General features: G+C 39.5%; 1 protein-coding gene across 12 annotated transcripts; it reads right to left on the bottom strand.

The window, feature by feature from the left end:
* Positions 1-1,049: 1,049 nt before the first annotated feature.
* On the bottom strand, positions 1,050-22,375 carry lrrfip2 (leucine rich repeat (in FLII) interacting protein 2). Of its 12 annotated transcripts, none has more exons than XM_023277097.3 (27): positions 22,183-22,375; positions 20,765-20,925; positions 15,055-15,141; positions 14,604-14,663; positions 13,916-13,975; positions 13,736-13,774; positions 13,457-13,528; positions 12,379-12,426; positions 12,207-12,275; positions 11,857-11,946; positions 11,300-11,356; positions 10,852-10,905; positions 10,663-10,719; positions 10,129-10,200; positions 9,712-9,825; positions 9,233-9,274; positions 7,654-7,785; positions 7,168-7,239; positions 5,622-5,792; positions 5,396-5,488; positions 4,874-4,966; positions 4,104-4,205; positions 3,119-3,251; positions 2,374-2,544; positions 2,213-2,292; positions 1,992-2,096; positions 1,050-1,905 (listed from the first exon to the last, which is right to left on the bottom strand). In XM_023277097.3, exons 2-27 carry the CDS (start codon positions 20,852-20,854, stop codon positions 1,795-1,797), a joined length of 2,274 nt encoding a protein of 757 aa, XP_023132865.1. In that variant the 5' UTR covers positions 20,855-20,925; positions 22,183-22,375; the 3' UTR covers positions 1,050-1,794. The 12 variants fall into 12 exon arrangements, with proteins under 12 accessions (XP_023132865.1, XP_054874554.1, XP_054874555.1 ...); XM_055018579.1 differs by lacking the exon at positions 22,183-22,375 and adding an exon at positions 21,932-22,159; XM_055018580.1 differs by lacking the exon at positions 22,183-22,375 and adding an exon at positions 21,063-21,900.
* Positions 22,376-27,851: the final 5,476 nt, after the last annotated feature.

The following is a 27,851-nucleotide window of genomic DNA, read 5'->3' as shown; positions in this document are numbered from 1 at the left end:
ACAATAAGAAAGTGAGCAGGTGATCTGGATCTAGTGCTGGGAGAACATGAAGCTTTTGGATACATAACAATCACATTTAAAAAAGCAAGATTTGAGGCATTTTTACTCAATTTGGACAAAATTTCTTCAAAAGTATAGTTAATGTTTTTTGGGCTTGTTCTAATCTGAACAGAAGATTTTGCTAAAATGTCAGGAGCAAACGGTAACACGGGTGATGGCAATTATCCAAGATTGTCTGATGTTGGATAACTGCATTTACAAGAAACGTACTCAGAGAGTGCAGTACTCTGTCAAGGTTGCTCAGTTGTATGATTTCTGATAGATGAAATGTTTAAAAGTTTTGTGGTCTGCAACCGTCGATTTGTACTAGGATCGCAATCATGTGATCGTCATCAGGCAGCTGATGTAGTGTTCGCTTGTAGTCATAGTTACAGTGATGCTGTGCTGCTATCTTGCAATGATACAGAAATCTTAAACAAATCCAAAGATCCATATTATAAGCCACATTACTGCCAAAATCTAATCTATTGGTTTTTGTGTCATTTCTGACCTTCCCTGAAAATTTCATCCAAATCTGTTATCATCACATAACTCTACCATGTTCCGTGGTGGAGTAATTATAGTTGAAGTAATGTTTTTTGGACTCGTTCTTATTTGAACAGAAGATGGTGCTAAAATGTCAGGAGCAAACACAGCAGGTGACACAGATGATGTCTGATTCCAGCATGACACAATTATCCAACATTGTGTGATGTTGGATAATTGCATTTACAATAAAAAGAATTCTATTCTACTGCATTCTTTTCTATTCTAAGTGGTGTACTGTCACCAAGTGCTTGCTCAAAGGGAATCGTTGGATTTGTTCAGCTTTTCTCTACAATTTCATAAAGTCTTGGTCTTAATATGTGAAATGCCCCAAGATGACTTATGTTGTGAATTGGTGCACTGTAAATAAAATTATATTAATGTGGATTGATGAAATGTTGGGCTTTGATTCAGCATCAGACAGAATTAACTGCCCTATAAAAAGCAAAGATCCACATTGAATACACAGTTCTGTAAATTACACATTTATTTTCAAGAAATCTTTTAAATATCTGAAAAAATTTCAATGAAACCGCAGCAGACAAAGCTGGTTCTATATATTTTCAAATAATGACTGCACCTTTTTCTTTTTAAATACATCATACCGTACCTGTTAAAACAATTATTTCATTGAGCGGTGCAGACCCCCAGTCTCCTAGTGTGAAAAGGCACTTCACTGTGTGAGGGGAAGCTGGGAAGGTGCGGGGCCTGAGGAGCCACGAGGGTTGAATCTTTTAAAAGCATCATTATTCTCATTCATGCAACTTATCAAAAAAAAAAAAAACAACAAAACAAATACACAAAAAGTACAGCCAAGCACCCAGGCAGAGGGAAATTAAACCTTGAATAACATGATGTAGTAGAAAGCTCTGAAAAATGAAGTAGTGACTAGAGAAATGTCCTCAGATGGATCTCCCAGCAACTTTTAGAGTTTTATTATTCAGGTTTCTGAGTCATTCCTCCAAAAACACTGGCGGCTTGCCAGACAATACTAATGCTTCCGGTAATAAAAAAAAAGAAAGAAAGAAAGAAAAAAAAAAACAGGACACAGTTCCGTTTTTCGCCTGTGCTACAAGTTTTTAAGTGTTTTTGGTTAGCTACAAATCTTAAAGTGTTACAGCGGAAAATGGAAATGTGCTCCAGATGCAGTCTGGCAGTCAGAGGTCTGAGGTGCGAGTTTAAGGGCTTCTGTGGTGACGCTGCCTTGCCTCACTGCTGTGACAGAAGAGCGTTCCTGTTGGCCTTCATCTTCTCAAGGCGCTTTACTAGGTGGTTGTTGGTCATCTCCATCTCCTCGATCTTATCTAGAGCTGTGCGCAGCTGTGACGGAAAACAGAAGAGACACGTTAGACATTCAGACTGCAGATATTTAATGCTGTTAAATGCAGGTTTGTTTTTGTCTCTACCTCTCTTTGCAGTTTCCGTTTTTCTGCTTTCAGTTCGTCTTCTATTTTCTCCGAGTTATCTGCTGATGCCTTGTACCTGGACACTTGCCCTTCAAGTCTGTTAATCTGGAGACAAAAGGAGGAAAAATGTTCACTTCAACTTATTTTTCATCTCTCTGTATATGTTTCTATTTTTAATTGAGTGAATTATTAGTTTAACAAAGTATTTCTCTGTAACTTACATTTTGTTCCATTGTACCCATTTCCTGTTCTGCTTTAGAAAGCTTGAATTTGTATTCACTAATCTGTCTGTTAGCATCTCCTACAGAGACAGAGACCAGTGAGTTTGAAAATATAACAGAAGTTCATATGATAATTCCGTATGTGTAGATGATGAACTTACTCTGCATCTCAATAAAGTGTAGATCTGTACCGTTCTCCATCCTCTCTCCGTCTGTGTAAGCACTGTCCACCTTTGAGTGTTTCTGTCTCTCCTCCTCCAGCTGGTTCTTCAGCTTCCTGATCTGAGCCAACAGTTCGTCCTTCTCCTCTGCCAACTTCCGTAGCCTGACATCTGCAAAACACACAGAAAATGAATTTAACCGATGTTGTTTACTGTAAAAAGCTGACAAGTTTGGTGTTTTTTCAGGCGCACTAGAAATGTGTTCTGTAGGGCTGCAACTTAAGATAATTTTCATTGTTGATTAATCAGCTGATTATTTTCTGTATTATTAATTACTTTGTTTGGTCTGTAAAATGTTGATGAGTGTGTCCAAAAGCCCAAAATGATGTCCTCAAATGTCTTGTTTTGTCAACCAAAAAATACTGCGTTTTCTGTCACAAGGGAGTAAAGAAATCTGAAAATACATTTAAGAAGCTGTAATCAGAGAATTTAAACCTTTTTCTTTAAAAAATACTCAAACTGATTTAATTACCAAAATAATTAATGACTAATTTACTTTCTCGTGACTAATTGATTACATGTTGCAGCTATTTTTTGCTGCACTTTCCAGCTGAACGAACAGGAACATGTGCAGCATGATCAGTGATAACTGACACTGACATAAACATGCACATCCCATCAGATCAGTGTATTTACCATCCATGTAAACGTCCTCTCTAGACAGGAAACACATGGTGTGACTCACCCAGCGGACCTTCTCCTGCAGACTCCAGCACCTGGGCAGCCTCCTGGGAGACCAGCGTGATCCCTGAGGACAGAGGCTCATGGCTGACATCCCCGTTTGGTGTGCCGTCTGGGATGATGACCAGCCCGTGTTTCTGTGGTGAACAAACACAGATTACTGAGTACAGGTTTCAGTCACTTTGTTGGCAAAACTGCACTGTACAATGGACACGAGTATCTCATTTTCACATAATACCATCCTGTCACAGTGACAAAACAAAACAAAAGTCTGGTACTGTGACTGAATGGAGATGTGATGCTGGAACCAAAACACACACAAGAAAAACTTTGAAAAAATAACACTGAATTGTCGGTGGTTTGAGGATGTTGAAATATGGCCAGAAACTGATGTTCATACACATTAATGTTTATGACTGACTTAAAATACTCTAGTTGACTTTAACAGGTGTGCAAAAATGCTTTTATATTATTACAGGTGTTGTTGTCAGAAAAGTATGGCTTCATACTGCTTATTTAAACTTTGGGCAATCTGTGAGAAATGTAAATTCATCTACATCTGGAGCACACCCATTTACACAAAAGCTCTCTGACATTTTAGCAGTGCTTTCTATGTCCTTTTACTGCTTCAGTGCACAATAACAGATATTGTCACTGACTGCTGTGCGTCTGTTACAATGGCAACATCTTTGGACAGTAATTACAGTATTTATCCTTTAATAACAAGAAGTCCAGTTGTAATTTCAAATAGTGCACTGTAGTCAAAGTCAAGTACAGATTATAATCATATCATGAGGTAGACACAACTAGCAGGTTAGAAAAAGACTGGCAAAAACAGAAAATAGTGTTAAACTAAAGCTCCAGAAGCAAAAAGTACAACATAAAAGCTGGGTGACTGACTCGGCCCCAACCAAAAGGGAAGGCATAAAAAGTAATTTTTGGCCAGCAACTCTTTCCTCTAACCTTTTTTCTCCTTTTGGAACACCTACCTCTCCTGCTTTGGACTTCCCCTTGATGTCAGCGAGCTCATCTCTGAGCTCATCTCTCTCATTCCTAATGCAATCAAAGTACTCTTTCTGCCTCTCTAGGGCCTGGCCACACCGATGAGAGAAGACAAGAGAGAGGAGAAGAGGCAGAGAGGTTGGAGAGACTCTGGACAGACATGCAACACTGCACGCTACAGCAAGACACAACTCATGCACAAACATGCACTGTGCACCTGGAGCTAACGAGAGGGAAACAGACAGCACACAAACAGACGCAGAGACATGCTTTTGCGTAAGGTTAAAGGGAAACAACGTTAAGAGGAGAGGTAGAACTCTGGAGCTGGTGAGTTTGTGAGGAGGGAGAGGGATTTCTTCTGATTCTGCACTCTGAAAACCACATTTAAGGATTATGCTATCATCATAAGGAGACTGACTTCATGATCGAACAAATTAACTGATCCACAAGTGGAACATGCATGTCATGCTAAAAATATTTGCCTTTCACAGGCTGACCACTGCAGGTTTTAACATTGAAAGTCACTTTCATCGTTAGCTGAGATTCAGAATAGAACTGAAAACTGTTATTTTGACATGCAAAATCCAAACTGTGCATGTGGATGGGTTCAGTTAAGTGCTAATGCCTAAGGGTCTCCATCATGCACAGACAGCATGAGAGGCAAAGTAGCTGGACAGACACTATGATTAAAAGCTGAAAAATACAACCAGCAATTGCCTCTCATAATCTGTCAGAGCACCCGCATGGGACCTCCTACCCCAATCTTTTTGTCCTTCCAGTTTATCGTTTCCTGCAGGTCAAACACCTCTCTGGTGAGGGCATCTAACTTAGTCTGCATTCGCTGGCTCTCCTGGAGTGGTATTGAGCAGTGACAAGGCGGCACAGCACAGGACAAGAGCAAAACAGGGAAAATTGAATGGAACAAAGAAAAGAAGGGAAAATGCACATAAATACACAAAGATAAGAGGTACAAAGTAGTGAAACTGTGTGAGAAGACTAATTTAAGCCGATACGGCTGAGAAAGGAATGAATGACAGTGTTCAAAGTTTGATAGAACAATGGATCAGAGCTAAATGTCAGAAGGGACAGAGTAGTGGACTGGGAGAGGACACAGAGGCAGGCCAGTGCCAATCAATCCTTATCAAGTTCCTGCAGAACAGAGCCTCTTCTGCTGCCTGCACAGAGGCACCGACACCTTTAAAGGTGCTGACAGAATGGCGGTCAGATGTGGTAGAAATGGCAGATACATTTTGCTTTTCTAAAACAAGGGCAGCTGTACCTCTATAAGCTCATCTCTCTGGCGGATTCCCTCTTTCAGTTCTTCTTGCTTATGCTGCAGAACTGTACATGTGTGTTTCTGTCTTTCTAGTTCCTGAAAGCAGACAGAACATTTTAGACACAACCCTTCTGCATAAATATTTTGTAACTTCACCAACATGAAACTGACAAGTAGTTAAGCATGACAATAAACGTCAAAACTTTTGCATGATTGAGAGGTGTTTCACCTTTGACTTTTCTTCCAGCTCCCTCTTCATCTCTGCCATTTGTTCCTCCATCTCCTCTATGACGTCCTTGAGCGTGTCCGCTTGATAGATGAGGTTGGCTTTGTCGTTGTCCAGCTGTGCGTTCGATACCATGGCTTTCTTATACTTCTCCTCCACCTCTGTTAGTGACTCCTGATAAGGTCGGAAATGTGTTAACACAGCAAAGTGACTGAAGACACAGCTCACCTACATGCATCAGGTGGTCTCTCGGGTATAAAAATAATTAGTATTTATACACACATTTAACACAAATGGTTAAAACAAACTACACGTGCCCTGAAATATAAGATTAACCCTCTGAACCCTAAAAATCTGATTTTGGACTTTCTGACAGTCCTTGAAGTAATCATGGGAGACATGCATAGCTAAGCTTAAAATCTTAATATTTCATCGTTATCACTTTATTCTACATGTCTTAAAAAATAAACCGTTTGCATCAACTCAACTGCAGGGTGTGTTTACACAGAGTTGATGGAAAACAAGCATAGAAACACATTAAAATATAAATAGTGAAATATCAACAGTATGTAGATCAACATCATCAGTTCAACACCTATGGTCACTTAAAAAGTGAAATGTGGGACATGTTGGTTCCAGCTGTGTTTTTTAATTTTTATAAAATAAATACTGGAAAAAATTGATGTATAGCATTTTTCTTATTTATTTTTCTTACTACTTTAAAAAAAAAAAACAAATCTGTTTTAGTAGCCATAGTTGTGCTGTTCCCACAGAGGTGCAAGACTTTATAGCCCAAAGTAAGTAAAAAATGTGACCAGAGCCAAAAAAAAAAAAAAACATTCAAAAACTACTTGAGGTTCAGAGGGTTAAGGAAAGGTATCCTTCTGTCCATCTTTTATGCTATTTTTCTTTTGAACAAGCCATTGTTGGCTAATATGCCTAGTCACTAGAATGAGTCATTATGCGTTGAATCACTTTCAGGAGTGAAACAAGGCAGTGGAGTGAAAAAGGGATCTGAAAGAGAGAACTAGGAGTGTACCAGGAAACAAGAAATCCAGTTTAAATGCAACAGCTGCATCAAACTCTATCAAGAACAAGCCATGAGTCAGGGTTGTTAGTAAACTAATCTAATCTACAAAACATACAGTGTCCTTTCAGAGAGAACGTGAACTTGTTGAAGGTGACTGTAGAAGTCAGTCAGCCAGAAGGCCATCCAACACTGTGCCAATGAAAGCCTGGCTGGAAGAATTCTAATAACTGTTATTGGTCAGCAGGTGGAGCTTGTTACTCTTCTTCTTACAAGTTTGAACCCAGCAGCACTGTGGGAGTGTCTTCAACTCAGATCAAAACAGGAAGAGAGGGAAGACCATGCAGAAGAAAAGGGTCATTACGCAATTCAGACTGGGAGCACGCAAAGACACGGCTGTGGTATTAGGCGCTACAGGAGGAGGGGGCGGAGGGGTGTGAGTGGGGAGGCAGTGAGGGTTAGTGATGCCATACTGCTCCCAGAGGAAAAGAGAAGGCATGCTGTGAGCTCAAGCCCCTCTACCTTCAGCTCTTTAAGCCCTTGCATGTACCGCCCTTCTACATCCTGAATCTGGTCCTTTAGTTCATAGATATCCTGTAGAGCAGATGGAAGGAATGGTTGGGGGTGAACCGGGGCCTCAGAGAGGGTCGAGGGAAGTATAAGGGAGAGATAACAAAGCACCCGTGCTGCCATCTCAAAGACAGTTCAGCTGACATACACATGACCACCCAGATATAAGAAACAGCTTCACTGGACACATCCAGTCCTCCCATGCATACATATAGAAAAATGGTTAAAGCGGACACTAAGAATAGCAGGGAGGGAACAACAGAGGTGATGCTGTGGGAGGTTCATATGCAGAACAAGTGTATGACTACATAAAAGACACAAACATTTATTTAACAACAGCTATGTTAAACTCAAAGTACAATTTAATGTGCTAGCATTTCTTATCAGACAGGAACGTGGTGGAATAATGGTGACACTGTGTGCATGTGAACACCTTACCCTAAGTTCACTCAGGCTGGTGTCGGGTTCATAGACACTACCAGTGTCTGCGCTACCTCGTCGTGACGAGGTGCCACCCAGTGATGCCAAGGTGGCCGCTGAGAGGCCCGGGGTGGCACAGCGGGAAGATGGCTGAGGACACAAAATGCACCAGAACCCCAGTAAGAAACACATACACACAAAACACAGAACAGCACAGCACAATGCAACACGACACCAACATGTTATTCACCACCATCATCTGATACTGCACAGCTGAGTGATCCTTCCCCTGTTCAAATCACTGTGAAGCAGACGCTGTCTTTGTCATGTGCTAAAGTCCATTGTATAAACTTGACAAACAAGCTCACCATCCCCACAGACTGTGTGTATGACAGAAAGATGATGCTTCTAGTGGTTACATGGTTACAGCTGCATAATATGGCATAGAAATCAATTTACAGCTCAGTGTGAGATTTAAAGCTGGGGAAGGCAGTATTTTGTTGATGTCACTGGACAAAAATTCCAGCACCAAGCAGTCTGAAAATGAAAATTAGACTTCTACACTTCCTCTTGATTCAGTTTTTAGGCCAAAGAAAAATTAGCCCATAACAGGAGATGTTGCCAATCACAGATCTTTTCAAAGACAGAACATTGTTCCTATTGGTTGTTCTACAAACACATACGGACATGAACACCCCTTCACATGGTGAAAAACCTAAATTAAAGGCAGAAAATCTTGTAGGAAAAGTTGCTTTTCTAGCATTATCAATAACTGCCTTCACTCAAAAGCAAACCAAAAAAGGACAACTAAGAATCTAAAAGAGAAACTTATTTTCACACAGCTTTGTTTACTGTCTGTAAGTCAGTGCAATAAATGCATTTCTTTACAATATGATGCCAAATATAGTGCAGGCATGGGAGAGAGGCTAACTTTTATTTATAGAAATATATAGTTATATCGAAAATGTGCATTGGGACAACAAAAAACAGACCCTTTAACACATGGCAACATGGCAAAACATGCTAAACTAGTGTCTTTTGAATAACACATTTACTTAATTTTTTTTCCAACATAATCAGGCTAGCCTATCAACCCTGTAGCCAATTAGTTTTCCAAATTCCAGTCAGACAGTGCGGTCTCTCCAAAATTTACAGCTAAAGCTCAAATTTTTCATATACTCAAGTCAAATTCTGGCTGACAACTACAGCAGTTGGCTAATTCAATTTCATGTTAAAGTTCATATTTACAATCAAGCTTGTGTTGTGTGTGTGTTTGAAGCATGTGCATATGCCTGTACTTGTCTGATGGGAAGGGTTTAGGACAGATTTCTGTCAACCTCAGCTTTGACTCATTCACCACTACAATTACATGTGTAATACACAGCTGTACATTCATCACATTTCTCTTTTTTATTCATAATGTAATATAAAGTAGAATGTGCTGCTGGACCTGGTACACCATGTCACCCAATTGTGTAGCTACATTGTTTAGGAAATCTGTTGCAGTGGCACCTATATGGCTGAGTTTTAAACTGAAGACATGAAAACTTCTAGATTATTTAGTGATTAGTGAGGTACAAAATAATGCTGCACTTACCCGACTGTAATCTGAATACTGCTTGTCACATTTTTCGTCCAGCTACAAGAAAGAAAGGAAATACTTCAAAATAAGAAACAGACTACTGTGAGATCACCCATCCTTTATGGACATGCTCCAAGCCGTCACCTGTAAATCAGGTAGTTAGTTCATAAGTTAATATGATCAGTGCTGCTGCATGTTCATAACTTGTACAGAGCTGACAACCAAACAAGCAAATTAATTACACAGCTCTGTTAAAGAAGATAATTTCTCTAATTCCATGCTGCTAAGCACTGCAGTGCTGCAGTCACAACCTCTTGAGCTACCCTTAAAGCACTCTACTACATATTATAAACTATAGATTATGGAGGTGTCTATAAAACACACTCTGTGGGATCAGTTTCCAATATCAAATGTTATTTTCAATCATGCATCAGTTATTTCACCCATTTCATTCATTTCATTGTTGGAGTTGCACTGCATTTCCAGCCACTTACAGTGTCCAAATCTGGAATGCTCAAATCATCAAGGTCAGACACAATACTGCCCCTTCGGTTGGAGCGGCTGAAATAATCAGCAGCTGACTCACTTATGTCTGAGAAGTCTGAGCACTATTAACAGCACACACAGGATGAAGAGGACAGACATTGAGGCAGAGAAAAAGAGTAAGAAAAGTCAAGGAGGGACATTTTGTCAGGCAGAAAAGTAAAGAACGAAAACTACGACATAAACAACTAGTCAGAAATCACTCTTCAAGGTCAAGGCATCTACACGTGTGATGTGCATCACGCCAATACTCTTACCCAGTACAACACAGTAAAAGAAACAGATGAAAAACCTTTGATCTAGCTCATTAACTACTTGTGGCTACTGCGTCAGAGCAGATTTTGTGCAGCCCAGTTACTACAGCTCACCGCACTGTCCCTCCGGCCTCTGTTGAAGCGTTCCTGGGACACACTGCTGACAGTATCATCATCTGAGGAAGACTGAGAGGAATACGCACACATACAGAAAAACGCAGACATGATGAGGAGCCAAACTAATGTAATAAGGCTGCATGCCCAAAGCTTTCTCTAACACACACTTCTTGTTCAAACAGCATAACGGCAATCCGGAGACATCCAAGTCTTTGTATTAAAGAGATTATTGGGTTACACTAAAGACTGTAACTCTATAATGCCATTTCATGCAATTAAGATGATTTGGTCAAACGTGTCAACTGGAAATAAATCATACGGGACAACGTTGCTACAACATTGTAGCCCATCTAGCAGAAACTTATAATTCACACACTCGTCACACAACGTCTATCAACAATGTCGTTGTAGTTTTCAACATTATCCAGAGCAGAAGGGAGGTCTGATGGTGAGAGGGGGCGAGTGGAAGCCTGTTAGCTGTGGGTGTTTTTGTGAGGTCATGCACGGTAGCAGTGGTTTTAAGGTGCTCACCACAGGGCTGCTGCGAGTGGAGCTGGCTCCAGAGGAGTACCAGCTGTATTCAGAGGGCTGTGAATGGGAGGAGGAGGGTAGGATACAAGATCAACATGAAGTCAGACGTCAGGCCACAGGCACAACAGTAAGCTGTTGTGGGGTGACAATGCAAAAAAACACTGTTTGGCAAACATTCAGAAGACTTACAGCTTTTGAACTGTAGCCTGAGCCGTACAGACCAGTGTCGTCGTAAATAGAGGCCTGAGGGCACACGTGGGAGACAATGCAGGACTCAGCAAAACACGAGAGAGAGCATAATCTTTGACAGACTAGCTAAGTAAGTTGAGTAGAATGGCTTCCCGAGAGCCATGTAATACACAGAAAACATATTTTTCTCTAACATCAAAAAGGCCATTCATTTCAGTGCTCTAAAACCAAAGCCCTGGCTTCACACAAACTCCTGTCTTATCAGACTGAAGAGCAAATCTCTGCCTCTAGCCAAGTGCTCTGAGCGTCCAGGAGCTAAATATAAGCAGTCCCAGCCACCCTGGGCATCCTATCACATGTGTGTCCACAAGTAAGGGGGAAGGTCTGCTTCTGAAGGTAACTAGAGGCATGCAGAGAGATGCTGGCTACTCAGTGGACAGAAACTGACCATGCTGTAGCTGCGAGACAGCCCCGTGCTGGTGGTGGAGGACGAGGAAGTGGTGGCCTGTAGGAGAGGAGGGCAGCAGGGAAATGCCAGTTTAAAGGAAAGAAGGATGCTGTGGTAGGAATGTGAGGTGAAGAGAAACTAAAGAGCAGCAGGAAGTAAAAACAGGATGAATGTTTTGCTGACCCTGTAACATTGGTGAGATGAGGTGAGACCGTCCCGGGTGACACACAACCATTGTCAGTCAGCAAGTAATTTACATAAAGTCAAATGACTGTAAGAAGTGTTTGCGAGGAGATCTGAATCTGAAAGTCAAGCTTTGGCTTGCTGCGTCAAAACAAAGCGACATTATGCACAACTGGCCTGTTTCTCGCTCTGATTACTTCATGACACAAACAATATCAATTATTGTAGTTATGCAACATCTATATTTGGCATATAGATATCTAATAAACTGCACCATGCAGATATACATATGCGGAATATACAGCTTCAGCTGGCTCTAGTTTCACTGCGTGTCCTTCAACTAAAAGTTGGACAGCACTGACAGGAGGACCAACCCGTGGCTGATAGGTGGAAGTTGAGGGTGGAGGCGGTGGTTTGGTCTTCGTAAGGCTGGTGTAGTTCCTTTGATCATGGTACAGTCCAGTCTGGAAGGGCAGTAACACAATATGATCTCAAACAAGCACTGGCATTTAAAATTTTACCCTCAAGTATTGGACTACTGTCCATTTCCAATACATTAACACTGCATGATCTAATGGTCACCTCATAAAGTAGTGATTAGTCTGTCCTATCAAAGTTGAAGTCAATTAACTTTTTATCACCACTGCAAACCACTATTATCAGTCTACACTGCCTCCATGCTTGAGGTCGCAGCCAAGGCAATGATACTAAGGAGTAAACTGACCAGCAGGTCCTTCCTCGAAGAGCTGGATGAAGCCTTTTTATGGCCATGCAGGTCATTGTACACAGAACTCTGTTCAGCCCAGAAAAAATGTAAAAACAGCTAAAATGAGACAACGGAACTAAAAAAATAAAACCGATAGTGATAAATGGATGATCAGTGGATAGTTACATACAGTGGAGCGGGAACTCTTGAGGGTGGAGCTAATGGAGAGGCCATCAGACTGAAGAGAGACCAGGAATCACAAGCATTATGATCAGAAGAAGATCGAAAACATTTGAGAAGCAGTTAGGTAGCAGTTAGGTAGGGCTGCACCAACGGTTATTTCCAGTGTCAAATAATCTTTTCCTGAAGTTACTTTTCTTGATTGATCAACTAGCTGTTTGATCTATGAGATGGCACAAATTGGTGAAAAATGTCAATTAGTGTTTACCAAAGCCCAAGATAATGGTCTCAAATGTGTTGTTTTGTCCACAAACTGAAGATACTCACTTTACTATCACAGAGGTGGAAAAAAACAATAATCAAATTTAAGAAAATGGTATCAGATGACTTAAAAAAAATACTCAAATTGATTCATTAGTTAGCAAAATAGTTGGTGATAAATTCAACAGATGACAACTAATCAATTAGTCATTGCAGCTCTATTGTTAGGGCAACTTCTATGCATGCATACAGATGTATATACACACACACATGTATATACATACAAAATATGCACACAAATCATTTTAGAAAGCTATTAGCAATGCCTATGCTGCAATTCTCACATAGTTGTTTGGTGCAGCTTTCACTGATTCTAATTTATAACTGGCCCAATCTCTCCGTGTCAGTGTACATGCATTTCCAGCACTATGTCAATGTAATGTATTATATGAAAAGTTTTGACACCAAATCTTGGTATCAGTTAATCAGAATCACAAAGTTAAGCAATCTGTATTAATGATACAAGATATCCATCATGGAACAGAAATATATACCAATATATCCAGCAGCAACTTCTATGTGTGAAATTCAAATCTCCCATGTAAAAATTAAAAAAAAAAAGGTAGAACTAACAGTTTGGTTGACATCTGATCAAAATTGGGAACAACAACCAAGTTAACTATCTCTATACAATCACTTTCTATGCAGCAGAAAGCACTTAAATAAATAGTTAGTTCTACTGAGCCATAGCTGAGCTCTGGCTTCATGCAGATAATCCAGGTATTCAGCCTACATAATGCTCACACGCATATGCACACACAACCCACCAAGGCGTCTTTTCTACGGGAACTGGATCGACTCTTGCTAGACCCCAAATCACGTATTGCTGATGATGTTGACTTCAAATAAAAAACAAAGTAAAACATCAACAGAAATCTTCTGAAAAAAAAGTAGAGCAACACACGAACACTACCAAACAGAAGTAGCGCACCCAAATGTTGTATTTAACGAGTGCTGCCCTAATAAGAACAATGGCTTCACACATCAGTGTGCTCCTATGAGAGTGAAGTCTTAATAAAGCTGGCATGGATGTATTATGTACGCACCCTGTAGCTGCGGACTGACATGACATCATCATCCAGCCCCTGTTAATGTGGAAACATGGAGTCACAGCAGAAAAGCAGACAGTGAAACATGGGTGATGAGAGATTAACTGTAGGATTAAAGAAGAAAGAAGAAAGGAAGTAAAGAGAGAGAAAGAGGAAATGTGTGGGGGAGATACAGACCCGGCGATGACGGCTGCTGGATCTACTACTACTAGAGGATCTGGCTTTTTCTGTGTCAGCCTGGAGTCAGGAAGGAAAGTTGGTAAGAATTATAGAGAGAAAGTAGAAAGGTCGCTGCAACTCTCAACAGTTGCTATATATGTAAAACCCAAACCATGCAAAACAACTCGTGTGTGTTTATCACCAAATGGATGTCATAAACATTTGGAAATGTTAGCCGCTTTAAGCACAACAGAAGGATTATTTATATACAAGAACAGCTAATATATTACACATTTTTTCCTCATCTAATGGCAAACACTTTAAAGCTCTTCTTCTCTTTCTGGTATCAATACACAAACACACATACGGATTAATTCCATACAAAAGTGGTTCACAAACATTCAAAAATATCATTTCTGCAGTAGCTGGAGGTCACAGGAGTACAGTTACGCATTCAAACCACCTCCTTGCATGCAGGCTCACCCACCCTAAATAAAGTCAAAGGCCAAAGCCAGCTCTACAAATACAGTCACAGATTATGATGTCTCCAAAGCAAATACACTGTTGAGGCATATTTTCACAGTGAGGTACAGAGTAGTCTGTGAGTCAAGTGTAACTAAGTGGTCAGGGTTGACTGGGGCTCAATCCCACACAACAGGCTGCGTTAGTGGAAATGGAAGCTACAACACTCCCTCGGTTTGCCTACCATCCACTGGTGGATCTGACCCCATTTTTTGTTGCTACTGCTGGATGAGTGGTAAGAAAGCTGCACACAGGGAGAAACGCCAGGAAAAACATACAATCATACTTCACTCAAAACTGCTGAAACGTAAAAAACTGGGTGACATTTACTGCAGGAATAGAACTTTTGGTTTGATCTGTGGACATGCAGCACTAATCTAAAAATTACTTTCACTGCATGGAGCCAAACAGCTCTCTGCACCCTTGACTATAGATACAGATGTGCAGCTTGCAATCATTGTGACAGTCAAAAAATAAAACACATATGGAGGAGAAGAAAAACAGTGCATTCCCATGTTTAAACAGCTGATCTGTGTGGAGGGGAGCAGTTATAGGGCATTATATTAGCTTGCGTGATGGGTTGACTGATAGTCACAGCGGATCTTTGTCCACCAGATCCGTTTTGCATTATATACCTCTTTCTGCTGCCGTTCCAGTTCCCTCATTCGAATATCTCTGGCCTCTGCTCGAGCTGCCCTCTTGGCTGCCAGCCTCGCCTCCGCCTGTGAGACACAACATGAACACACCTGTCAGCCATGAAAGGAAACTTGTAAAGGTGCCTTTGTCTGCAGACACACCCAATGAGCACAAGAAATACACAAGAAAGGGAAATGCGTCAATCAAAAAAATAATCAAACAGCAGAATTCATACTACTATATTTGGGTATTCAACACATCTGTTTCCTGTAAGGGTAATGAAAATGGAAAAGGAATGGAAAATGTGGACAAAGGGTTGATTTCAGTTTATTACTTACTTGCTTGTAAATGACATTAACAAGACCAATAAAAACATTTTTTGATGAAGATGTTGACTTTGTCTTGACAATGCATAGATGTACACAAACACTGTGGTTTGCTGTTAAAATATATTGAATTAAAGAAAAATAACTCAAAAAGACACAAAACTGCTGTTTTCTGAGATGTACCATCTAGATTACAGCACTGACCATACAATATTTATGTGTAGCATCACAATGTGTCAAGTCTATACTAGCTTTTCTATTTGCAGGAGTTAATACTATCATTCAAACTCACTTAAACAACTGAATATTCAAAACAACATACCACCTCTCACTAAGAATATCACAGTTTATCAAAAACAGCTCAACCCCTGCATCTGCCAGGCTGATATATGAACAAATATTAGCAAAATTATACTAGTATCACTGCACATTTTGATTATATATTGACTGAATATTTTAGTGACAATAAATTGCAGCACAGTAATGGCAAGCAAATATTTGAGACATTTCAGAAACAGTAGATTAAATAATTAATTACACAGTTGACCCACTGGAAAACACTGACACCTTGGTTTTAAAGAAATCTAAGTGTTCATCCTATGAGCCTATGTAAAAAAAACAAAAAACAAAACACGTTAATATTGTCTGAAGTGTTTTTCAGTTTTATTGAACTTGCTCTATATAGTGGACATTGCATAGATACGTACACAGTGGACATTTGCTTGACCAGTTTCATCTGTGAGCCAAAGCTCTGTGGTCATCTGAGTGCTTAGGATGCCTCATCACCGACATGCTAACCATCAACCTCAGGACGGTTAATTTAAAGCCCTCATGGGGGAGATGCCAATAGTGCACAAACAAGGCTTAGTTCTGCTCAGCCTGTAAACATAGAGGCGATTTCACAATATCTAACTAGCTGACCCTGGAGCAATAACAAGTCGGAGTAAAAGCTAAACGTAAGTCTAATGGAAAAAGTGATACAAGTTGTCACACAATTTAGCCCAGCTGAGTCACAATATGAGCAGGAGCTAATTTTATGGAATACCTCAGCAGAAGGGACTAATTTAAGCAACCCCTGCACAGCCCTGTGGAGTCATACAGGTCACTACGCAGCCTATCCTTCCATTACATCTTTATCACCAATTGCATACTGTACATGCTCTGAAACTAAACATTCTAACAACAAAGAAAGGCACACTTGGTCATGGAATCCAGCCCTTTATCTCGGACTAAAAGACAGTCCATAAATACTGGGGGTAGTGTGTACAGTATCTCACTGCACAGAAACGCTGTCAGCATTCCAGCAATTTCTTATCTGCACTGCCAGAAGAGAAGGCCTGTGGGTATAGGTTATTCCTGTTTCGATAATAGCCTGGAGTGAACAAACACAACTCAACCATCTTGTTTTACAGTGACAAGATAGCTTATCTCAAAATCCTGACAATCAGTGAAACCTAGAGATGTCCTAAGCTGATCCAGCATACTTTATGGTCAGCATTAGTTAACATAAAACCAATCAAATCTCTGATTTTTTCTTTACCCTATTCCACAGTGTGCTGTCCAGTGAAAACCTGCTAGTGTTGCTGGGCTGCTGTCCTTAAAGGGTTCAACAATGCAAACATGCCACTCCACATGAAAGTGAAAATTAGAGTAAGAGTGTGAGAAATTATTTGGTCACAGTGGTGACTGATGTGTTCTCACACTGGAGTTGACAATATTAGCTAAGCTGTGACAGTATCAAATTTGTTACCTCTCGTCTCTATTTCCTCATTAGCAAAGATCAATGAACAAAACACTCACGAAGCAGCTTTGTAATTCATCAGTGCTAGCCCTCACTTTTACTGTTTAAGATGGCAAACATCTATTTGCTGCAAATCAACCTTAACTCAATGAGTAAAATGACGATGGGGAAAAGTCCTTCAATATTTCGAACATGTAACTTATTAAAATGAAGGTGGGCCAAACTTCAAAGGCTCTAAATCAAGCATTTAGGTAAATAAAAAAACTCTGATCCATATCACAGATGCCCAAGAGCACTATAAGTTATTAAAAATCTAGATGCCTCTAGTGAAAATCACAACCCAGGATGATACAGTTTGGTGAAAACTGGGATGATGAGTGAATAATTTTAATAAATGTAAACAAAAGATTTGAAAAAAAAATAAAACCCATAAAAATTCTGCACGCTCTTACTCTTATTATAGGACCAAGCTGCTGACTTCCAATGAAACCTGCATTTATGCACTGTGCTCTGTACAAGGTGAAAAGGGACGTAAAGTTGCAAGTGCACGAGGAGAGAAACTAAATGAGAAAGCAAAAGAGACGGCTGGCTGTGTGCTCTGCACCTGTTGAGCTGTCTGACAGTATGACCTGCTCTGCACAGCAGCACAGCTGAGCTCTCTGTCTCTGTCCTATCTATAGACTGGCCCATCCGGGCCCAGCTCTCTGAGTCACATCGTGGGTCTGAGAAGGTAACCTGAGCAGCAGAAGTTCACCATTAAACACACCTCCCACACTAAGCAATAAGAGTCCAGCAATCCACCATATGATCACCTGAGGCACTGACTCAGTAGCGACAAGAGTACGCCAAATAGCAGCTAATATCGACTTCTGTTTAAGGTAGTTCCAATTCCTATAAAAGAAGACAGATTTCAGAAGAATACTCTGATAAAAAAGAAAAATCTAACATGATTTCCTCCTTTTCTCTGTTTAGTGTCACCTACATGATGTTTAAAAAATACTCTTTGGGTTTTTGGACTATTGATCTAAGAAAATACACTTCTAAACATCTGGGCTTTGGGAAAATGTGAGAAATGGCATAATTAATCAAGAATGTAACCAGCACATTAATCAATAACACAAATTGTCTACAATATTCCACGATAAAAAGTGAGCCAGAAGTTGCATTGTACAAACATACAATTAAATACATATTAAATTATTAAATGGAAAGTGCAGAACTCTGGGAAACTCTGACAAATAATTTAACATCCTGAATAATAAAAATTCACATGTAAACGCTACATTTTATGTAATAATCTCAGCATACTCTATTTTATTGTCGGCTGCAATGAAACAACAGATATCAAACTTAGTGCCTGATCATGTCAATTCAAAATAATTCAATGCAGTGTAAAAATAGGTCCATACAGTCACTCTAGATGTACTATATTAGTCCACGCTACAAAAAACTGTATCTCTCTTGTGTCATTACAATTTTAACAAGACAACTTTTTAGAAAAATTCCTTGCATAGTCTTTTTAACCTGGCAGTCCTTGATGATAATCCAGCACCTATCCATGGGACCATAAACTTACTGACAAATGCTACAGTACTGTTTTGTTCTCAGCTGACTGAAAGACCTAACCATACAATGAAAGTGAAAGCGCAAAACTTTCCATTGCAACAGTAACTTGTCGATATCAATCATTAAATCATATGGACTATAGACTACAGGTTACGCACAGATACTCCCTCTGTATACTGAGCAACATCAATCACTGTCTTGTTTAAGCACCACTAGCTCCCTTAGATCCTATTCTGAGAGACAACAGGTATGAGACGATCATCTAATTCTCACTCTTGGCTGCTGTTGGATTTGTAAGTCGGCTGCTGGTATTCAAGAAACTGACTGGCCAGTAATGTAAGAGGCCACAGTACTAGCCTGGTGACGGTGCAGGCTCAAATTCACAGTCATTCTCTGTAGTGCTCCGTGCCAAGCACAGGCAGGCAGGCTGTAACTTCTATTAGCCATGAGGTAGAAGCTGCAGTGTTTTGAAGATTTGTTTGGAAGGACAGTGATGTGCAACAAGCTAGATCCTGACCCCCTGAACTCCCTGCACAGTTGATCTAATCTCTGCTTTGCTCCACAAAGAGATTCAGATTTAGGACCTGCCTGGGAGGGTCAGATGACTCATGTTTCTATGATCAGCCTGCATGACTATAAAGAGAGCAAATGGAGCCTTGCGCTTAGTGCTTAAGAATGAGGCACTGCACAACTTTTAAACGTCATAGATTTTGCCCCTAACAGAGGCCAGGCCAAATATTTATGAAAAGCTGCTTATTTTTTTTGCTTTTGAAGGACAAAAAAAATATTTCTCCTGTTCAAAACTGAAACAAAATATGCAGTATGCCTATTGTAGCTGTTCCTATCAAACTTAAAACCTTTTAACTATGAAAAACGATCTTTGCATTACGTTTTTCCACATGCTATTCTGCAAAAAACCAAAGGAATGGAAGGCCTGCAGTAGAGCAAAATGGAATAATCCCAGGGCATGTCGTTACAAGCCAGGCAGCTTCTCTCTTCTGCCCATGTCCCCCCCCCCCCCCCCGAACAAAAACACTACAAGAGAAGTTAATTTCTCTGTAGTCCAAACCAGCTGTCTCTACTTGCTTGGGCTGAAACACAAATTTTCTAGGAAAACTGCAGCATTCACATATAAATGTGTGCTTCAAAGGACGATTTGCTGATACAACTTTGACCACCAAATTTCAAATTAGCATAACTTGCCAAAGAGACAAAGTACAAAACCAAATTTTGATGTAAAACCTGCAAGCCTAAATTTTGATATATCCCATGCAAACTATGCTTGATTGTTATCAGAACTAGCTAACTCTATTTCATATGTAACTTCATTTTCATTATTTCATTATTGTGACCTATGTAATGTTTTTATTAGCCAGGGTTTTGAAAAACACTGACAAATCATCAAACATCTCTTGGTGTTCATCTATGTATCTGTTCATGATGTTTGCTGACCACAAGCTTAAAACTTCTGTTTGTTTATTTTAAACTGACAAAATTTTTTTAAACTACTGTCTATAGAGAGATAGTGGTTAATTTACAATCACTATAACATACCTACATGCTTAGTATAAACTGAAACAAATTATTCACTAAAGGCTGAATACATTTTGATTGTTGCAGGTATTTGTTTTTTTTAGTTCTATAAATAAATTACAATACTTGCATTTTTTTTGCAATTGTCTGCACAGCTAAAAAGCAGGAAGATGAATGAACAATTCTCTTTTATTTAAGTAATGGCAATAATATTATGTTTAGTTCAAAGGGTCTCTCTTTCAGCGATAGAGCAATGGTGGCCAACCATATGAGTGATGATAATAGTTTCAATGGTCTACTCAGGTTACCCATATTTTAAAATGTGATGGTGCTGCTAAGCAAATAAAACATCTGAAAATGACAAATCAATTCTCTATCTATGTTTGAAGAGCCCATTATCAGGATGAAGCTAAACAAGAATGTCTGAACTGGATGAAATCATATTCACATTGATTCAGCAATGCATAAATGGAGCAATATAGGGAGAATGTATCATCACAGTATGCTTCAAAATGGGGTGCGTGTAATGGAGTTTGAACTTACCTCCCGAGCAATACTACTCAAAGCCTCATCTTCTGCTGAGAATCGATCTTTTAGAGGAGCACGCTTTCTACCAGAGCCTTGTGTCCCCATGTTTCCACTGAAATTGTAGCTCCACCAATGTTGTACACAGCCGAAATATTCACAGGACTGTTTTTAAAAATCTAGAGGGAAAAAAAAGCATATGCAAATTATTTCAACAGGTTCCAACAAAACCAAATGTTAGAATAATTGGCGACATGCAACATGCAATTGGACAACACTTTATTGAGCATGGTTTAAGCGGTCCAATCTCACTCACAATCCATGCACGCCCTATCTCTTGCTTCCATTCCTGCAAAAACAGATAGTCACTCATGTATGGCACCTACAAGAGCTTTGGATAAACAGTTGTGGGTGACATTAACCAGCTTTAGTGTGGACCTCTGCAACTTCACAAATTAGCATAGGAACACAATTCAATAAAAGACAAGTAATGAAATCTACAGAAACAGCAATCATATAAGCAATCACAAGTTATTAATTTGAAACTGATCTGAGCCAGCGGCTGTTCACTGACAAAGCCTGGTGGTTTAATAATACCCCACGTCATCAACATAATGGCATATGTTGCTGGACATCCAAGCAATATCAGAGTTAACAGGTCAGTAGACAAAAGCTCACCATGGCTAACTGGTACAGACACGGAGGAAAACGCCTAGATCAGGACCCGGCTGAGTCAGAGGAGCCAAGCGACACATGAGCACTCCTTGTAGACGTCTGATGATCTAAACCCCGTGGATCCAAAATTTTAAATCAAGCGTCAAAAACGCCGCGGGCGACTGAATGAATTCATAAACATCTCGCCGAACGACAGGATGATAAATTATTATTAGCTATCGTCAACCGACCAGCTGGAATAAGTTACTGAAATATTAACGCTACCTCGTCCAGTTTCTACCCACTAACAAAGCCAACATTAGTCTCTCTATACCATGTGCTGTAAGGAAAGGGGATAGCAACGACCTTAGCTAGGTTAAAACTTCATTTACACCAATGTACTGAGCCGTTAGCGTTAGCAAGCTAAATATACTAACACTAACGTTTACTACGGTTAGCCAGCTCTCTGGTTAGCTAACTAGGAGTGCTAACTAGCATTTTGTCCTCCCGGAATTCTCATTAAAAAGTTACCTTATAAGGTTCTCATTGCGTCTCCATTGAAGGTAACGCTTATAAAAATGACGACTATCCAAACGTGTCCTTCCCAAATCAATGACCCCAGCACCGAAAACAATCTCGGCCAGCCAAACCTAGTTGACCAGTTTAGCTGGGTAGTTAGCTTGGATAGCCAGTGGGGCTAACCTCGACTCTCCTGAGACAGACAGGGCAAACTGGCACTGATCCTCCCGTCATATTTCCCAGCCCAAAAAATACAGCGTTACCTTCGCGACACCTTTAAACAACCCGCAATGCTGCCAAGGTCCTGTCCCTTTTCTCCTGGAGCTTCAGGGGAGCGCCATTCGGCTTCTCTTCAGAGATTGGCGGTGTTTTTGTCCACACTGACAGCTGTCATCAGTCCGCCTTTCCACCGCTCTTCACTGCCCTCCTTACCCAGTTTCCACACTCACTGTGAGCTCCGAAGTTCCCGGATGTTGGGAAAAATTTGGGTGTGATGCTGCCTTCACGGACCGTCAGACACATCCAACGTCAACTGTTGGACCTTCTGGGAGACAGCGGGTTTTCCATTCACTGATACTTAGTTCTTGTATAACTCCATACTATTAGGAGCTGACAGCATGGAAATAGTTTAAACAAGGAATGACGCAAACTGCTTGTATTATCGTTACTGTATAAATAGCCCACTATAGTTTCTTTGTTGAAAGGGCTCATACAACAGGCCAGACTTTTCTTTTCTTTTCTTTTTGGTTTTATTTCAAGGCAATAGAAGCTGACCGGCAATTAACTGTCTTTCTGTAAACAAATAAATTAAAACTGACTGATTCATTGGTCCATGAAGTGAAAACGTCTTTATTTAGGCTAGCTTCACTGTAAAAACTGTACACTTTACGGTGTAAAACTGGCAAACCATGCGATAAAACTCTGTAAACTGTAAAACAGTTTGATGCAGTTTATATAACACCGAATCACCGTGAATAGGTTCATTAAGAGAAAAGTGTGTTTGTAGATTTTTTTCTCTTGAAAAATTACATTTCCCTACTCTTGCACAGTTTTTAATGGAAAAATGCCGTAAAATGTATAACAATACTGTATTTTTTGCATTTGATTCTCAAAAAGAATACAGTTTTTCCCAGTTAAATGAACATATTGTTTTACTGGTAATGGAAACATGCTGCAATATTTATAACAAGTAACATGGGAATTTCTGCATTTATTACATGTAAAAAATGCAGTTTGCTACCGGTCAAATTGATGTACATTTGTGTTAATAACAGACATATGCTTTAATATGTATGACAGCTTTAACTGCAATTTTTGCTAAAAAACAAACAAACATATATTTAATATTAAATACACAAACTGTTGTGCTGAAAATGGAAAAATGCTGTAATATTTATAGTAAGTTACGCAACTTTTATTTTATATAGTATTTTCATGTAAATTTTCAAATTTGTAAAGGTTAAAACTTTTTTTACCGTAAAAATATTGAATGAAACATATTTTTAACCCTAAAATCAACAATATCAATACATTTCTTTACTGTAAATGTAGAAAATGTTTTACTGTCATTTTACAGTAGCATTCTGGCAACCACAGCTGCCGGAAAAACAGCAACTTTTTTTTTTTTTACAGTGTTAAAGAAAACACAAAATTCAAGCATCAGAAAAATGGTGCAGTGAGGCGCTCAGGTGTTCTATTTGTTTTACCTGTATGTCAGATTTTCTCCTTTAATATTATGCCTGCAAAGCCAACAAATACAGACATGATTTACTTTTTTAACTATTCATTTGGCATGTATTCACATCAATGATAATTCATGTATATATGTATTTCAGTATACATTCAGCTCATGCTCAAAATGTTCTGCGCTTTCAAAACATATATCACATACTGTTGGTGTATGTTTTAGGATAACAAATGGAAGTGCTTTAAATATTTAGGAGGACATATCTCGTGTGTCATTCCCGAATCCATGCTTATGCCTTATGGCCTTATTATAAAGTCACCTGAGGTAGTTCCTCTCTTTTAAGAGCAGCTTAATGTTATACTGTATTTCACAACAGGCCTGTTATTCTACTTTTATCTTCATAGACTACATCAAAAAATCTCTCTATATAATGGTATACAGCATATGTTTTCAACAAAGTATAGCATCATATTTTTACACCATTTTTGAAAATGTTATCATTTTCTGTATTTACAGTACAACATACACCACCGTTCAAAAGTTTGGGGTCACTTAGAAATGTCCTTATTTGTGAAAGAAAAGCATTTTTTTCAATGAAGATAACATTAAATTAATCTGAAATACGGTCTAGACATTGTTAATGTGGTAAATGACTATTCTAGCTGGAAACGGCTGATTTTTAATGGAATATCTATGTAGGAGTACAGAGGAACATTTCCAGCAACCATCACTCTTGTGTTCTAATGCTACATTGTGTTAGCTAATGGTGTTGAAAGGATAACTGATGATTGATTCATAGAAAACATGAAATTGCCTGGGTGAGCCCAAACTTTTGAAAGATAGTTAATATATTATATGACTTGTTAGTACACATCACTAATATTCCTAGTTGATATTGCAATGATATAATATATCATTATACATGTTATATCACCTATAACATTATATATAACTAAAACATTATATAGTGCTAAGTAACACATACAAATTATAACTAAAAAAGTACAAATCCTTTTTGTTTTGATGACAGATGACAAAGCGAGACCAATAATCAGTCCTTCAATATACTTGCTGCATAGAGTGTGTCCACATGAGGGCAGTAGTGGATAATGATTCCTGCTTTCTTGTTACATGACATGCTATATGTAGCAACACCACATGTGTGTGCTCAAAGCGCATAATCCAGACGGCTGAATTTACAATGATGTGGTGGCAAAGATTTAATTTTTCTATTTTTTGTGCTGAAGTTGAAACTTTAAAGTCATCTTTTGCAAATCAAACAATGGTGGTCTGAAGTAGCGGAACAAAATGATATAATTAAAAATAGTTAACAGTTTTTACATGAACCAATATAGAAGAATAACATTTTCTTACTAACAGCATAAAGAATTCAAACAGTCTGTGCACTTTTTAGATTTTTATCTTTTTACTTTCCCTTCAGATGGCTGAACACCTGTATGGGGATTTTCATTCAGACGACCTACAGGACCTGATAGGGAATTCCCTCACTGGCACCCATAACACCAGCTTACACCCATAACACCAGCTTACAAGCAAGCCAACACACACACACACTATTGCTGCAATCTGATTTTCCTTCATTACAGGAAGCTAATGCTAATGACTGTTTTCTCTCTGATCAGCCCTTTCTATTTGCTGCCGTGCAGACAGAGTTTACTGAAGACTTAACCTAAAGACACCGTCAGCCACACTGTCTCCACTACCAGTCCTGATTAACTTTCTATGTATTCATCACTTCAAGCAACAATTAACCATATTTTACAGTTGTAATGATAAGGGATGACATCTAAATCAAAAACAGATGCGTACCATTGATTCAGTTATGCAGCTGCTGATCAAACTGTAATAATAGTAATTACACATCTGTCTTTTCAGTTGTTGTGCTGACAGAATAAATTGCCTTCATCTGAAAAATATTCTATTATCAAGGATATTATGAAATCTGCTGGTGAAAATCCAGCGTGGGCTCTGTTCAGACTTGAAACAATGTCTCTTACCCTAAGAAAACAGAATAAATAACCATGTGACTTTTGGATTTAGAAATCAGTGAAAAGATGTGTGTGCAAATTATTGGGCAAGCCATAGGCGGAAGTAGTGGAGAAAAACAGAAGGCCTGAAGGCAGACAGACAGTGCTTAAGTTTGTTTGTCTAGTTTTACTGCCCTTTTAACTCATAAACACTCAAACACTTGGCTTGTTTTCTTGGGATAGACAGGCGTGTACTCAGCTGCACCAAATCTGAAAGTCACCCTGCCTGTCTGTAGTATCTTTAGTCTTTGGCAGCGTTCTTCTCCCCTGTTACTCTCACCAAGTAAACACTGTGCTGCAGCACATGTTTTTGTGTGTGTGCGTGAGGGTGGATTTGTTTAATTTTGGATGGCATGCCCTAGCAGTCAGTGATCAGTGTTTGGAAGAGCCTCCCACTGCGCTAACAGGACTGGCTGAATTGTTAACTGGTTTGTCTTTAAGCCTGACTGTCCATAGAAAAGGAGTACAATCCTTGGAGCCTCGACTTGTAATTACCCCATGGAGGGCAATGCTTCTCCCTTTCTCCATCTCTTCTGGAGTCCTTTGAAGATGCTCCATAGGGAGCTAGTTGTAATCAGGACACATGACTCATTGATTACTGCTTTGCGGTCTTCCAGGAACACAGCACAAGGAGCGGATGCAGCAGGGGGAGGGTAGAGCCCTCGGACACCGCAGATAGACTGGAGGTATAGATGCAGGATGGACAGTAGTCACAAATTAGATCCTATAAACAGTTGGATGTGCATTGTTTTTCTGGTGGTTAGCCCAGTCTGCCCATTAGAGTAGCTATTCATTAGAGAAAGGATGAGCAGCCATATGTCAAGGAAGGTTGTGAATCTGCAGGTTTTCACTCCAGCCAAAGTCATTATTACACCGATTAGTACAATGTCAGCCAGGGAGAGGAGGAATTAATCAGTCAATGCAAGTGGTGCAAACACATCTAATATCCAGTATGAACAAAACCCATAGTACATCAATCATATATACTGTAAAATATACAACCTATGCTGTGCATGAACATACGATGTGTATTTTGTCTTACATAATTACAGCCAGCCTTACATTAATTTAAGACAAAGCTCCGACACCACACTGTAAACATATAGTGGGTAGTTGCACAAATAATCTGTTTAAGCCTGGTCATAGCACAAATGAGTTTGCATAGTTCTTCTTGGGAAATAGCTGCCTGTCAGTGAAACTTGTAATTAGTCACATAGCCTGCGCTTACGCTCCTCTATCTTTACCACATTTCTTAGTTTATTTACCTACAATTTATTCTGAATAGTTTACAATTTTGAAATGATAAACCACTGTGCAAAAGATAAAGTTAATGCATTTAATAACAGCAAAGAAATCATCTCAGATTTTGTGAAACAAAAGGTCTTCACAAAGTTTTAAACTCTATCTCTGGGCATACAGGAAAGTCTTGGAGGATTCTTCATCTAGCATTGAGAGAGACATATCTGTTAAACAGAATAGGCAAAGTAAGTCAACCATAAAATGGTCATAAAAGATGTCTTTTGATGTTTCTGGGTTTGCACTCTGGACACCTGTGGGGTTGAACCCAGTGACTGGCTGCCCGATGTGAATACTGTGAGCAGAGTTAATTAGGTCATTTCATGTCATGAAGCTGAATTAAATCCTGAGGTAATGCTTAAGACGGTGAAAATTTGTATTCATTTTCTCAGCCTTATTTTTTGTTTATATTAGAAAGATTGAGGTTCATTTGATAAGTTGTTTGTGCAACTTCATCTCCCTGGCAACTTCCACATTCACCGCAGCACACATACAAATAGAAAATGTTTTTCAGTTAGCTGTCATGAATGATATATGCTACATGGTTTCTATTTGTTTAGAATTGTCCTCTGGCAGTCAAGCATTGTGGATGTCTTGGTTTTCTCTTGTCTGTGGCTGATCCACTCTCCTGTCTGCTCTGAGACAGCATTAGTGACGTGGGGTGTGTCGTCCAGGACTGTTCAAATGGCAAAACAAGAATCAGGAGAGCGTGGAGCTGTAGACAAGCTCCATACACACCCAAGTCATGGTTGATGACCACACAGAACAACGACAGTCGTTGAGTATCAGAAAAGGCCTGCAGCAGTGAAAGTTAAAGAGCCAATGAAAGAATGTTGTTCACTTAACTGAGGCCTGGAGAGACTCACTGACAATGCATCTTCATCTTGTCAGAGATGGTGAC

The sequence above is a fragment of the Amphiprion ocellaris genome, chromosome 16 (genome assembly GCF_022539595.1).
Source record: "Amphiprion ocellaris isolate individual 3 ecotype Okinawa chromosome 16, ASM2253959v1, whole genome shotgun sequence".
NCBI classification, from domain to species: domain Eukaryota; kingdom Metazoa; phylum Chordata; class Actinopteri; family Pomacentridae; genus Amphiprion; species Amphiprion ocellaris.
The sequence above is the reverse complement of the archived record's forward strand: the minus strand, read 5'-3'. Positions and strand labels throughout refer to the sequence as shown.